The 13,283-nt window shown below is 51.2% G+C and overlaps 1 protein-coding gene across 2 annotated transcripts; it reads right to left on the minus strand.

Moving 5' to 3' along the window:
* Positions 1–1,436: 1,436 nt before the first annotated feature.
* On the minus strand, positions 1,437–13,277 carry ORAI1 (ORAI calcium release-activated calcium modulator 1). Of its 2 annotated transcripts, none has more exons than XM_006910009.2 (2): positions 12,966–13,277; positions 1,437–2,436 (listed from the first exon to the last, which is right to left on the minus strand). In XM_006910009.2, the coding sequence occupies exons 1-2, from the start codon at positions 13,242–13,244 to the stop codon at positions 1,837–1,839; spliced, it is 879 nt and encodes a 292-aa protein (XP_006910071.1). In that variant the 5' UTR covers positions 13,245–13,277; the 3' UTR covers positions 1,437–1,836. The 2 variants fall into 2 exon arrangements, with proteins under 2 accessions (XP_006910071.1, XP_024901313.1); XM_025045545.1 differs by having other exon boundaries at positions 1,441–2,436; positions 13,083–13,277.
* Between the last annotated feature and the right edge of the window lie 6 nt (positions 13,278–13,283).

Consider the following 13,283-nt stretch of genomic DNA (forward strand, 5'->3'; position numbering starts at 1 on the left):
ACTTCAGCCAGAGTACTTTATGTTTATAAAACCACTTTCTGTATTGGGTTTCTGGGACAGACAGAGCTCTCAAAGTCAAAGGCCCATGGGGTCCAGACAAGTAACAGATGAGGCTGGCTTGGTGTGAGACAAGAGGGAGCAGTGCGGACTGTGGCAAACATAGGTCCTGGGGAGGAGGGTGGCTGCGACTCAGCTGTTCTGTAAGGAGGTGGGCCCAGCACTGCTGCTGGCTCTTCCAGTTCTTTAAGCAAAGCCAGAATCCGCCCACTTAAGATTTCTGAGTGCGCCTAGGCGCTGAGCCAGGCTTCCTAGGTTCTAACTCTGGCCAATTACTTTACCTCCCTGGGCATCAATTTTGTTATCTGCAACATGGAGACAAACATTCCTGACAAAACGCACGACCTGACTGTAATAATGACAAAATATCAGAGAAACCAGACTGAGGCAACATTCTACAAAACCATAGGCCTGGACGCTTCGAAAATGTCAGTGTAACAGAGGGAAAAGGGAGGCTGTTCCAACTCAATGTAACGCGTGATCCTGGATGGAAAGGTCACTGCTGTTAGGGACACGCGTGGGGCAAACAAGAAAGCGAACATGAACGTTCTAGTAGGTGGTAGTATTGTATCAATGGCAAATCTGAATTTGATCACTGAATTGTGGTTATGCAGGGGAACGTCCTTGGTCTTAGGAGGAAGTACGTAGGCCTGAAGGGTCACAGCACCTGCAGCCAATGCACACGGCTCGGCGGAAACACAGCAGGCCTCGTCGTTAATCACGGTTTCGGTGTCTGCGAATGTGCCTGCTTGCAGAGGCTGAACAAGGAGACACTCTGCCTTCTTGTTTCATCTCACACTATCAACAAGTATCCTTTTCATGGTCTATTCGGTGCCATGTTTTTCATTTTGTGCTTTTTGTTAATTTCGCTGTTTAAAACGGCCCTCAAGCGTAGTGCTGAAGTGCCGTCTAGTGTTCCTGAGTGTGGGAAGGCTACGATGCGGCCTCCTGGAGAAAATGCCTGTGTCAGGTAGGTAAGCTTCATCAAGGATGAGTGACAGTTCTGTTGGCCCTGAGTTCAATGGTAATGGCTCAACACCATATATTAAATAAGGTGTCTTTCAACAGAAACATACATAGAACAGTTACGTATTGATCAGTTAACAAAAATATTGTGACCAGAGGCCCGCAGGAACGTCACTCCGTGTTTTCCGTAAGACTGGTAGTTCAGCATCCACTAATCCATGTGCACGGTGACTTTATAGAACTACCGTGAATAACAAGAACTGACTATATATTTCAGTTATTGTTCATGCGACTTTTCTGTGGATCTGAAATTTCTCAAAATGGTGAAAAACCAATTTGTTTAGAGGCTCACCTGACTGGGGCACCGAGAGACATAACACGAGGCAGCCCAGACCCAACAAATACAGACACGAGAGGTGTCCCTTATGAGTATATTTATGTGTTCACACACGCACACGCACACACTCGACGCTGAACTAGGGGGGCGGTCAAGACGGAAAAGACAGGAAGCATCCAGGTGGCATGGGGGAGGAGGGAAAGACAAAGGGAGCATTTGTCCCCGCTCTGGCTCCCACTGGTGGCCTCCTAATAGGAGGTGAACCTGGAGCTGGAAGAACAGGAAGTGCTTATTTTCTTAGAGGAAAGTTTCAAAGTGCAACAATTTCTCTTTAAAAAAAGAGCCTCTCCCCTCCACTCTCTGCCCCCTGACAAAAGCCGAGCCCCCTGCACAGGCTGTCCTTGAGGCTGGGGCAGGATGAGATCGTGGGGAAGGGCCTAAGGCCAAAGCGAGGATGTGCCCAGGCCCGGGAGGGCTTAGGCATAGTGGCTGCCGGGCGTCAGGGGGTGGTCCCCTCTGTGGTCCAGCTGGTCCTGCAAGCGGGCGAACTCGGCCAGCTCGTTGAGCTCCTGGAACTGTCGGTCCGTCTTATGGCTGACCAATGAGCGGTAGAAGTGGACGGCAAAGACGATGAAGACCAGGCCGAAGGGGACCATGATGGTGGTGGAGGCGATGGCGGCGGCCTGGCCCGGGGTGATGCCCCCAGTGCTGCCATTGTTGACGTTTGCGGCTGGGGGCTTGCTGGTAGGCCGCAGCTGGCCCGGCTGCTTCTTCAGAGGCAAGAACTTGACCCAGCAGAGCAGCACGACCTCAGCCAGGAAAAGCAACGTGCCGATGACAGTGGAGAAGGCCCAGGCCAGCTCGATGTGGCGGTGCATGCGCTCGTGGGGCGACTCCTTGACCGAGTTGAGGTTGTGCACGTTGCTCACGGCCTCGATGTTGGGCAGGATGCACGTGCTGATCATGAGCGCGAACAGGTGCACCGCCACCAGCACTGTCGTGCAGGCACTGAAGGCGATGAGCAGCCCTGGCGGGTAGTCGTGTTCGGCGTCCAGCTGCACCTCCACCATCGCCACCTGGGGGTTAGGGCAGAGTGGGCTGAGCACCAGGATGGTCACAGCTCACAGAGGCATTCCTCCTGTCAAGCTCTGGGACCCTGGGCAAGTCACTTGACCTCTCTGAGCCTCAGTTTCCACATCTGTATAATAGGATAACAAGACCCACCCGCTTTGGGGCTGAGAGGTGGCAGAAAGTACTGGTGGCAAAAGCAGGCTGCCTGGATTCGAATCCCAGTTCTGCTGCTCACTAGCAGCATGTCCTTGGGAAAGTCGAGGACTGAATCTCTCTGAGCCTCCACTTTCTTTTTTGTAAGATAGAGATATCATATTAATTCGTAAAGATTATTTTAACAACTAAACGAGAGCTCCTGGTACGTGGCAAACACCTCCCAAATAGTCACCACTGCTGTTACCACCCAGCCAGGAATTAAAAACCAACTGCCACAAATGGTTAAATGGTAAGTTTTATGTCCGTCTGACTACGATTAAAAAAAGGTTTGCATAAAAAAAAAAAAAAAAAAAAGCAAGCACCTACCAGTCCCCCTGTTGGCCCCAGGGTAGGGATGAAGGCCCTCCCAGGCCACGCCCAGGCCCTGTCTAAGAACACGGTATGCCAACCAACAAGGAACCACAGGACGCTTCCCAGAAGAGATGGTGGGACAGCCCTGGGGCCATTCCCTCCCCAGGCCCAGCTCTGGGCTCAGGGCCCCAGGGCTGACTTACTAGCTGCTCCCCAGTTCCTGGAGACCTGTAGATCCGGGGTCAGCAGGGGCATACTCCGGGCTCACCACCCGCTGCTTCTTACCTGGGCCTTGCAAATCACCCCCATATGAAGGAGCCAGCTCATCAGATCTGCGCCAGGAGCAGCGGGTGGCAGGCATACTGCCAGGGCCTGGGGCAGAGAGCAACGATGGCAATACCGTGAAGGACAGTGACCCTTCATTAAGTGCTCGCTATGTATGTACGTGCCAGGCTGCCCTGACCCCTCCAGACTCCTGGGGAGACGGAGGGCGGTAGGCTCCTTCCTTCCCCACCAACTCTCCTTTCGCCTGTAATGTCGGGCCCTGTTTGTTTTCATTTCTTGTTCCACTGCACCCTTCCTGTGGCCGGGAAAGGCTGTGTGGGGCAGTGGTTAGGAGCCAGGCAGCTTGCCTCTGAATCCTAACTCCTCTGCCCTTTATTAGACTATGTCTCTGGCCAGTCCCTCTAACTCTCTGGGCCTCAGTTTCCTTGTCTGTAAAATGGAAATAATGAGACATGGCTGACAGGATTTTTATGAGGATTAACTTAAGTTAATCCCAAGTAAAATACTGAGTGCCTGCCTGGCACAGAGTAAACCCTCAGTGAAAGTAAGCTTTATTATTACTAAGTTTAGAAACCTCATCCTCAAAGCTACTGTCTCTATGTGAAATCCTTTGAGGTTGGTTTCTAACCTCCTGGTGTAGGGGTAAGTACAATTTAGAGCTGACTTGCGGTCCGACACCTTTGAGACACTGGTGACAATAACAGATATCCTCAGAATACCCAGGAATAGTCATAAAACTTTTCAGACACTTTCAATGGGATTCACAGACTTTTGCTTTGGAATCCCTACAATTGATGATTCTATGAACTTTTTAGCCTAGGAGTTTACAAAATGTTTCAAGTTCATATAAATCTGGAGCAGTGTCATTAAGATTTTGACTGCTTTTAAGACCATTGGTGGCCTAATGTCAGCTCTGACAATTCTTAGTACATGCTGGTGAGGGACATGGGGCATCAGGGCAGGCCACCAGGGCACAGTGAATTAAAAGTCACATCCGGAAGCCCTGCGGTCTGTCCCCAGGGCTGCCTACACTGGAAAAGCGGGGCACGCATCCTCTAGTGGCGGGTGCCTCCTGCTACCTCCCCACCCCCAGTACTTCCTCTTCCTGTTTTGGCCTGTTGCCCCGGAACCTGAAACCGGAGAAGGGACAAACAGGAGAGCCTGCTGCTTGGCTGTCCCAGGTCCACTGGCTATTTATTCCCTCATTGGAAATGTCTGGACCCATTAGGTGTGTCAGGCCCAGAGCTGGGCACTGGGAGCAGAAGGGGGGTCATATACAGGTAACATTCTCAATCTGTAACCTTACCTGGTATCTCTCCCTCCGTGTAGCCTGAAGCGTGAATTAGCTCCTCTACTTACAAAGTTGGTAACCTTGGACAAGTATTTCAACTTCTCTGTGCTACAGCTTCTGCATCTATAAATTAAGGGCCTACTTCCTATTTTTATTTTATTTTTTCCCCAGAGGGCCTACTTCTTATAATTGTTCTGAGGATTCATGAATTAGCAAATATAAAGCCCTTAGGATAAGACCTGGTATATAATAAGCTTAATAAAGTGTCAATGATTATTAGTAACATCATTATTATTCTTTTACAAACTGAGGCTCAGAGAGGTAGGTCGGCTGTCCCAAGGGTCAGACTGCCCCTGAGCGGGAGATCTGAACTCAAGTCCACTTGGCCCTGAAGCCCGTGTGCAAAGGGGGTAACAGGACAGCTTCCCTCACATGGTTGCTATTATAGACTGAATGTTCGTGTTCCCTCTAAATTCATACTTTGCAACCTTAACCCCTGATGTGATGGTGTTAGGAGGTGGGGCTTCTGGGAGGTGATTAGGTCACGAGGGTGGAGACCCCATGACAGGACTAGCGCCCTTATGAAAAAGACCCCACAGAGCTCCCTTGCCTCCCAACCATGTGAGGACAATGCTGTCCATCAGCCAGGAAGCTGGCCTTTGCCAGATATCTAATCTCCGGGCACCCTGATCTTGGACTTCCGGCCTCCAGAATTGTGAGAAATAAATGTTTATAAGCCGCCAGTCTGTGGTGTTCTGTTATAAAAGCCCAGATGGAATAAGACATTAAATGAGGTCCTGATATGATATTGTTTAATACAGGGCCAGCCCACAGGAGGTGCTCAATAAATCTTAGTTGAAAATGAAAACACAGGGCTTGAAGTGGAAGAGAAATAGCTCCTGGACACCCTGAGCTCAGGCTAACGAGAGCTGACCCCATGTTTCCATGTTCTACCTTTCGGGGTGGGAGAAAGACCAGACCCCCACTCTGGGCCCTCAACCACATCTGGCCAGATGGCCACATCAGCATGACAGAGACTACCCTTTCCACACCATTCGTCACACCCATAGGCTCCAGGGTCAGAAGCAGCTGTTGGGACACACCTGGTCTGGGGCCACCAGAACTGGCCAGCCCTCCCCCAGCTCTTGGGCTGGGGAGAAGCTGGGTGGCTCAGTCTGCACACTTAGCTAAGGAAGAGGAAGGGGCCTGCTGCTATGCTCCGGAAGAAACCCCATCGCCCTCGCCGGACCCTACAATTCCTGGAACTTCGACCATGCAGACTGGCTGTGTGTACTGTTCCCACATTAAAGACCAAGTTCAGAGCCATGGGGCTCTGAAAGAACAGCTGGCACAAACCATGGATCCTGATGAAAACTGTTCGCAGGAATAGAGGCCGCTGCCTTTTCCAGAAAGCTTCCTGCTTGGGAAATCTCCCCATGGGTAGGGAGAGTAAAGTCAGGGGGAACTCGTGGAATCTGGCAGGCGACTCAGGGCCCCTAGCTGAGTCCCAGAGAGATCAGATCAGATCAGATTGCAAGCAGCTTCACAAGGTAAATATAGCTGGAGAACATTAGTTAACCCAAAATAAACAGCTCCCAGCCAGCCACGGGCCTGCTTGAACCTGGCCACGGGAGTCCCAAAGGGGTAGAAAAGGCGAGAGACCACTAGCCCCACTCACACTGGTCCATTAGCCCACAGGGGATGCTGGGATGCCAATTTTCAAGCATGAGCCAAGAGGACTGTGTAATTCTGAAAGGTGGGGCCTGGCTGGCTTTGCAAGGTGTCTTCCTACTGCGCCTGAATGCCAGCCACCTCTCCTCACTCCTGCTGGGCTCCACGGAGACCCTGGCCTCTTGGCACCTGAAAGTCCAGGTCCTTCTGAGGCAGACTCCTTATACTTGGCCCGACCCCAGCGCCAACAGCTGGGAGACACAACTGTCCTTTCCCAAGCCTGGGCTTCTTTTTGAGGAGGATGGGTGGCTGCAGCCTAGAATAGGAGGGCCGCCAAGCCACAGTCACCCGGGGTCACCCAGAGCTGTCTGAGCCTGCCGGCCCCACCTCAGATGCAAACCATCTATTAAGAAAGGACTGAGGCCTAGTCCAGCAGGTTATAAACTCTTTTGACCACTACAGTCCAGTACTCCAAAGGTTTCTATAAATAGATACACATTTATAACAGAAATAAAAGTTCTACTAAACAATACTTAAAAGCAAGAACATGGTCTATTCTTACAATATGCAATGCACGGCACTTTCTATTTCGTTCCATTCTCATTCCACTAAAAAAAATGTTGGTTGCAACTCACTAAATACATGTTACAAGCCACTAATCGGTTGAACCTGCAGATTGGGGTGGGGACGGCGGGGAGAACAGGCCTAGACTTTCCCTTCATCTGGCGAATTCCGACTTTTTTAGGTTTTACCTTCCAAGTCATTCATTCTACGACCTCCCAGGTGAGGACGGGGCCGTTCATTCATTCACGGAAAATATTTATTGAGAAACGACTATGTGCTTGGAGGATCTTGTGGCTCTGCTGGAGAAAAAGCAGGAATTAAGACAGCCAACTCCCTGCCCCAGGGAAGATGACAGGCACCGAACATTTAGGCAAATAAGTGTTTTCTGGCCGTGATAAGTGTCCTTCAATCAATGCTCCTCCACCGCCGCACTAACCGCACTGTCTGAAGATGGAATGACACATCCTGCTCACTCCACTCCATTTCTTTTTCTCCAGCACTCAGTGTAGGGGCCTCCGTAAAAGAATATGGAAGGAATAGTGTCCGACAGACAATCCTATGTGATCTGCTGGAAGTCAGAAGACCACATTAGAACTTCTGATGGCATTCATTTGTTACTTAGCTCATCCTTTCGACTTTTCGATATTGTATTTTTATGTACGTTTTAATACACATGGTGTTTTATTACAACACATATCATGCATAAGCTGACATATGTACAATACACATATAACATGCATACATATTTGTATACATAAGCATACAGATACTGAGGCTAGCGCTAACAATCTTTTGTGAAGAGCATGCGCGCAGAAGTTTGGAGACCAACATTTAGACCAGGGGTCAGCAAACTGTGGCCTGCAGACTACAGTTTTTATAGTTTTCCTGGCGCATAGCCACATCCATCCATTTACCTGTGGCCTGAGCTAAAATGGCAGAAGTGAATAGTTACCACTGAAAGCTCGTGGCCTGCAAAGACGACAGTATTTGCTACCCAGCCCTTTCCAGAAAAAGCTGGCCATTCTTGGGTTAGACCAGTCCTCCCCCAAACGGCTGTCACACCATAGTCTCTGGAGATTCTCCTCTTAAGACCCTGTAGTCCCATCAGCTTGAGACATCACTTCTGGGGAGTAGTACATTAAAGGCCCCCAGAAGTCCCACCAGAGAGAAACCTGCTGGCTTTGGTTTAAACTTTCTCAGTTTTACTTCTCCAACAGAATCCCCACCCCCACCCCGATTACCACAGTGGCCCCTTGGGAAGCCTGAGTCCTCTTTCACCAGCCCTGGACCCAGCGACCAGCAGAGCTCAACACAGATCCAAGCTGAAAATTCCAGAAATGTGCCTAAGGCACTTACAAAAAGGCTTCTCAGTTAGGCAGGGAGCACCGTTTCCCTGGGGCATTCAGCAAAATTCCATTTCTACACAGCCCAGAGCTGGACATCTGGAAGACTTCAAAGGCCCAGTGACTGACCAGCTGCAGGGACGTGGGGAGACAGTAGTTGAGTAGCAAAGGCTCCAGGTCAGGCAGACCAGGGCTTGATTGAATTCTACTAGCTGGGTGATCATAACCTCTATGAACCTTAGTTCTCCTACCTACAGTACATACCTTTATAGCTGTTTTAAGGATTCAATAAGAATCGAAGAAGAAGGTCCAGGCACATGCCTAGTATTTAGTAAATAGTAACATCATCAACATTATTCTAGAATTCATCATGTAACTCCTCCACTCCAGAACCTTCTATGGCTCCCCATTGCCTATACAAGAGTTCAAATTTCCCAGCCAGCCAGTCAATGCCCTGTGCCATCTTGTTGGCTCGATTCATTTTTCTCTACTACTTCTCACAGACCCTGAACTTCAACCATACCAGCCCTTCTGCCTTTCCCACAAACTTTGTTCCCCACACTTCCTCTGATCAGAGGGCTCTCCTCCTAAGCCCTAACTCTACCACCCTCAAGGCTTAGCTGGAATCACATTCTTCTAGATCAGTTAACCCTTATAAATGCAGTCCCAACACCATGTTCCAAGGGTGAGCAAGATTCCTTGATGGCTGGGCCAGGTACATTCTAAGTGCTTTGCAAATACAGAGGCTCCTTGACTTACAATGGGGTTTCATCCCAATAAAATGATAGTATGTTGAAAACATTGGAAGTCAAAAAATGCTTTTGATACACCTAACCTACTGGACATCATAGTTTACCCTAGCCTACCTTACACGTGCTCAGAACACTTACATTAGCGACACTGGTCAAATTCATCCAACACAAAGCCTATATAAAATGTTGAATATCCTGTGTAATTTATTTTGAATATCACTTTTGCACCATCATAAAGTCAAAAAAGCCATTAAGTCAAACCATCTTAAGTTGGGGACTATCTCTACTAACTCAATGAATCCTCACCCCATCCTATGAAGGTGGAACTACTATTATCCCCATTTTACAGACGAGGAGACTGAGGCCCGGAGAGGCATTAAGTGACTTACCCAGGATCTCACAGTCGTAAGTGGAAGAGCCAGGATTTGAACCCAAGATGTCTGGTTTCAGAGTCCTCATTCTTACTTTGGTCAAAAATACCTGAGCCTCCCCATCACTCTCCCACGCTTCCTCTCCCACAGCAATGGGGCTACACCAGAGGGCTTTGTCGCTTACCAGCCAGGTAACGTCAGGCAAGTCATTCAATCCTCACCAGGTTGTGTGAAGATCACAAGAGATGGTACAAGTAGGACACTTAGCACAACGCTGAGCCTCTCACAAGGGCCCAATCAAAAACAGCAACGATGACTATTAGTATTTAGCACTATGAGTCGTAATAGTAATTTTGTACTCATCTCCATGCCCCCTGGACTTCGAATACGTCATAGAGGCTCAATAACGTCTTATGATTTGAGCTCTTCCTTCCAACTCATTTTCATAGAAATTCCAAGCAACTTCTGAACCCGCTCTGGAACCTGGGAACAAAAGGGTGCTGGCGGGCAGAGAACTTGAGGAGGCAGATAATCCAAAAATAATTGATCCCAGGTCGTGGAAAGCATTTTGTTGACGGCAGCAGGCTGACCTTCCCAATTATCTTCTGCTTAGGCTAACGTTACAGCCTGCCCTCCCCAGCAAACCAAGACTGCCATGTGTGCTTGCCACGGTTCTGCAGGGGACCGGGTCAGGCCGAGCCTGGCAGCCTCTCATTGAGAGGTAAACTGAGGCACAGATGGCCAAAATGACGGTCCTTGAAGGTACCTCTGGCTCAACAGCAGGAGTCACCAAACCCTGGGCTGCGGACCGGTACCGGTCCGTGGCCTGTTAGGAACCGGGCTGCAAGGCGGGTGAGTAAGTGAAGCTTCATCTGTATTTGCGTCCACTGCCCAGCGCCAGCATCACCGCCTCAGCTCCACCTCAGATCATGAGGCGTTAGATTCTCATGGGAGCACCGGTCCCTGTTGCCAAAAAGGTTGGAGACCGCTGCTCAAGGGCACCTGCTGGATGCTGACCATGTGCTACATCCAGGGCCCCTGGTTTGGAGTCTGGATGCTAAGCCTAGACACAGCATCTTGTTTCTAGAAATACCCTCAGGAGCAGGAACCTTGTCTGCAGACTAGAGGGTCCAGCTAAGGTATATGTCATCAGATCCTGAATATTCCTCAACCTTTCGTAGGCCCAATTGGGCCTCGTAATGAATCCTCATGCAAGTCCCTGGGAAAACGGGATGTAGGCCCCTTTGTACATGAGAAAGCTGGCCCCAAAGAGTAAAGCCCCCTCGTCTGGGGCCTCATGGCCTATCTCCCCAGCACATGAGGACACTGGGCATCCCTTCTACCCACGGCAGGGGGGCAGGGGTCCTCTCAATCCCCTTCCGGCTCTTGGAAGACCCTCACTCAATCTCACCTGGAGACCAGGTGAGCTTGGCATCCCCCTGGAGATCAAAGGTCATGTCAACTACTCTGGTGTTCCAGGTCTCTAGGGGGGCAGGAAGTTGGTAGTGCTGACTCACAGGACAGGGAGAGTAGTCCAGGAAACTCCTCACTCTGTTTCCATAGTGCTGGGCTATGTGGCACCCCTTCCTCGCAGGCTCACTCACAAAACTGGGTGTCCGTGGTTGGGGTGGGACACGGCCAGACCTGCCCTGCTCAATGCCCATCCCCGCCCCAACCCCATCTCTCCCATAGATTTCTAGGCACATGGCAAACACAGCTGCTCTCTTGTAACTGCTTCCCTAGAATGAACGCTGTTATGGGGTTCAGCCCATCCTTGCCGGCAGAACTTTTGAGGATTCCATCAGCAGAGCCAGGAAGCCTTTGCCACCCTGACTGGGGAAAATAAGGATCCCCAATAAGCAGTTTGGGTGAGCCAAGGCCCTCCCGATGCTGCTGGCTGCCCCTGCCTCCAGACTTCCCAAACTGCTTTTAGCAAGAGGAAGAGGGAGGTGACATTTGATTAGAAGGCCTGGCTTCTTTGGAAGAGAGGACTAGAGAAGGCAGAAGAGTGTCACTCACTGGATCCTGACTTCTCCTGGAGTGGGAAGGGGCCTGGGCAGCTATGAATTTATGACCCCAAGAAAAAGGGGAACAAGCATCCCACCATCTTAAACCCAGAGCGCTGCTGTGAAGAGCTGATAATCACTGCTGTCACTCCCTTCTCCAAAACTGTAACATTTTGTTTTCCTTAAAAGAAACTTTTCTGCTCTATCTCTCATTTCCTAGGAGGCCTGGTCCTAACATGACCCTGGCTAGGCATCGATCAGAGCTCTATACACAAAAATGACAAACGTGCCCAAGAGAGTTCTGGATGCCAGCTCATCTAGGTTCAAATCCCACTCCAGCAGACTGGCTGTGTGGCCTTGGTAAAGTGCCACGACAAAATCCCCTTGAAGGGTGGTCGAGGAGTTAGTGTGGGAGGTAGGGAACCCAGACGATGCCTAGTACGTAGTGAGTGCTTGGTAAATGTCGGCTCTTCTTAGTCTTCAGGCAAAGGCAGAGACTGGTCTCTTAGGATCTGGGACGAAAAGACCAGAATTTCATCATATCAACCTAAATTCTCTCTCAAGCCTCCCTCAATTTAATTCTTAAAATCAGAGAAACTTCTGAGTAGCTGCCTTCATTCAGAAGTTAAGGCAGCAAGTGGCAGAGCTGGGAGACCTCTTCCCACCCCCAGTCACCTGGCATTTGCACTGTGGCCCAGTGTGCTCCAGCCCGCTCAGGGCTTCTAAAGAGTGCAGGCTCCACCGTCTTGGGCCACTTGTTTGGAGAACACAGGGAGAGTACCAGAAACACTCCCTTCCGAAGAAAACACAAAGGGTGTAGCCGCTCCCTCCCTCAAGGCTAAGGGCTTAGCTCACTCCGTGTCAGGAGTGATCTGAGCTACAGACCTGGGGTGGGGTGGGGGGCCGATCCCATTCCAGCAGGCAGATAATCCAGAATTGTTACTAGTGCTGTGGCTCGGGAGATTCCAAGATTCCCCGCCTGTAGGCATCCCCAGGGCCACTTCTCTGCCTAACCAGGAGCCTCACCTACCCCACCCCTCCGAGGCTCCTTTCTCACTCCGCCTAGCCCAGCATAGGGAGAGGAAACTATGCCTACTCTCCGCCCCCCATCTCCGCCCCCCAAATAAGAAAGAGCCCATTCAAAGGGAATATGTCCCACCCCCCTCCCCCATCCTGTGACTCAGTGGCAAGTTGCTGGAGAAAAATCGGAGTGTGGGGAGTGGTTGTCAAACCCCCAGGCTGAGGCTCTCGGAAAATACGGTAGGAAAGTAAGGGTGTCAGGAAATCCCCTCTACTGGGTGATAAGAGAACGCCGCCAATATCTCTGGCCTCAAGTGTGGGGGCACAAGAGCCAGCTCAGGGGTCCGTCTCCTCCTTCCTACTTCCTGACACCTGCTCCCAAGGAGATCAGATCCCTTACGTCCTTCCTTTCCCCGGGTTGGAACAAATGAGGGACCGGGTTGTTACAGATCTACTTCGAGGATCCTGCTGTTTCTCCCTCCTTGCCGCATCAAGCTTGCCCGTCTGAAGGCCCTCGAGTCCCTCTAGCCCTGGACATTTGTATGACACCCCATCGCCCACACAGGGTGTCACTTGTCGCCCACCTCTCCTCACGTCTTAGCCCCTCTGGCGTCCGCGACAGCATTCTCCCAGCTCTCCCCGTCACCCCTGTGGGCCCCGTCGGGGCTGCGGGCCGGAGCGGCCAGGACGGGAGGGGGGGCAGGGCAGGGCGGCCCGAGCTCACCATGGCGAAGCCGGAGAGCAGAGCCGAGGTTCGGCTGGAAGCTTTGAGCTTGGCGCGGCTCAAGTAGAGTTTGCGCCAGGACAGCGCCTGCATCGAGTGCTCGTTGAGGCTCATCACCTTGGAGTAACTCTGGCCGATCCAGTCCGGGTAAGTGACGGCGGGCGGTGGCGGCGACCCTGGGGGCTCCCCGTCCCCGCTCCGGCGGCGGCTCCGGCGGCTGCCGCTGAGGGGAAGCTCCGGGCTGCTGCTGCTCGGGGGCGGGGCGGGCTCCGGATGCATGAAGCACGCTGCAAAGGCGCGGGCCGGCCCGGGCGCCAG

The sequence above is a fragment of the Pteropus alecto genome, unplaced genomic scaffold (assembly GCF_000325575.1).
Source record: "Pteropus alecto unplaced genomic scaffold, ASM32557v1 scaffold213, whole genome shotgun sequence".
NCBI classification, from domain to species: Eukaryota; Metazoa; Chordata; class Mammalia; order Chiroptera; family Pteropodidae; genus Pteropus; species Pteropus alecto.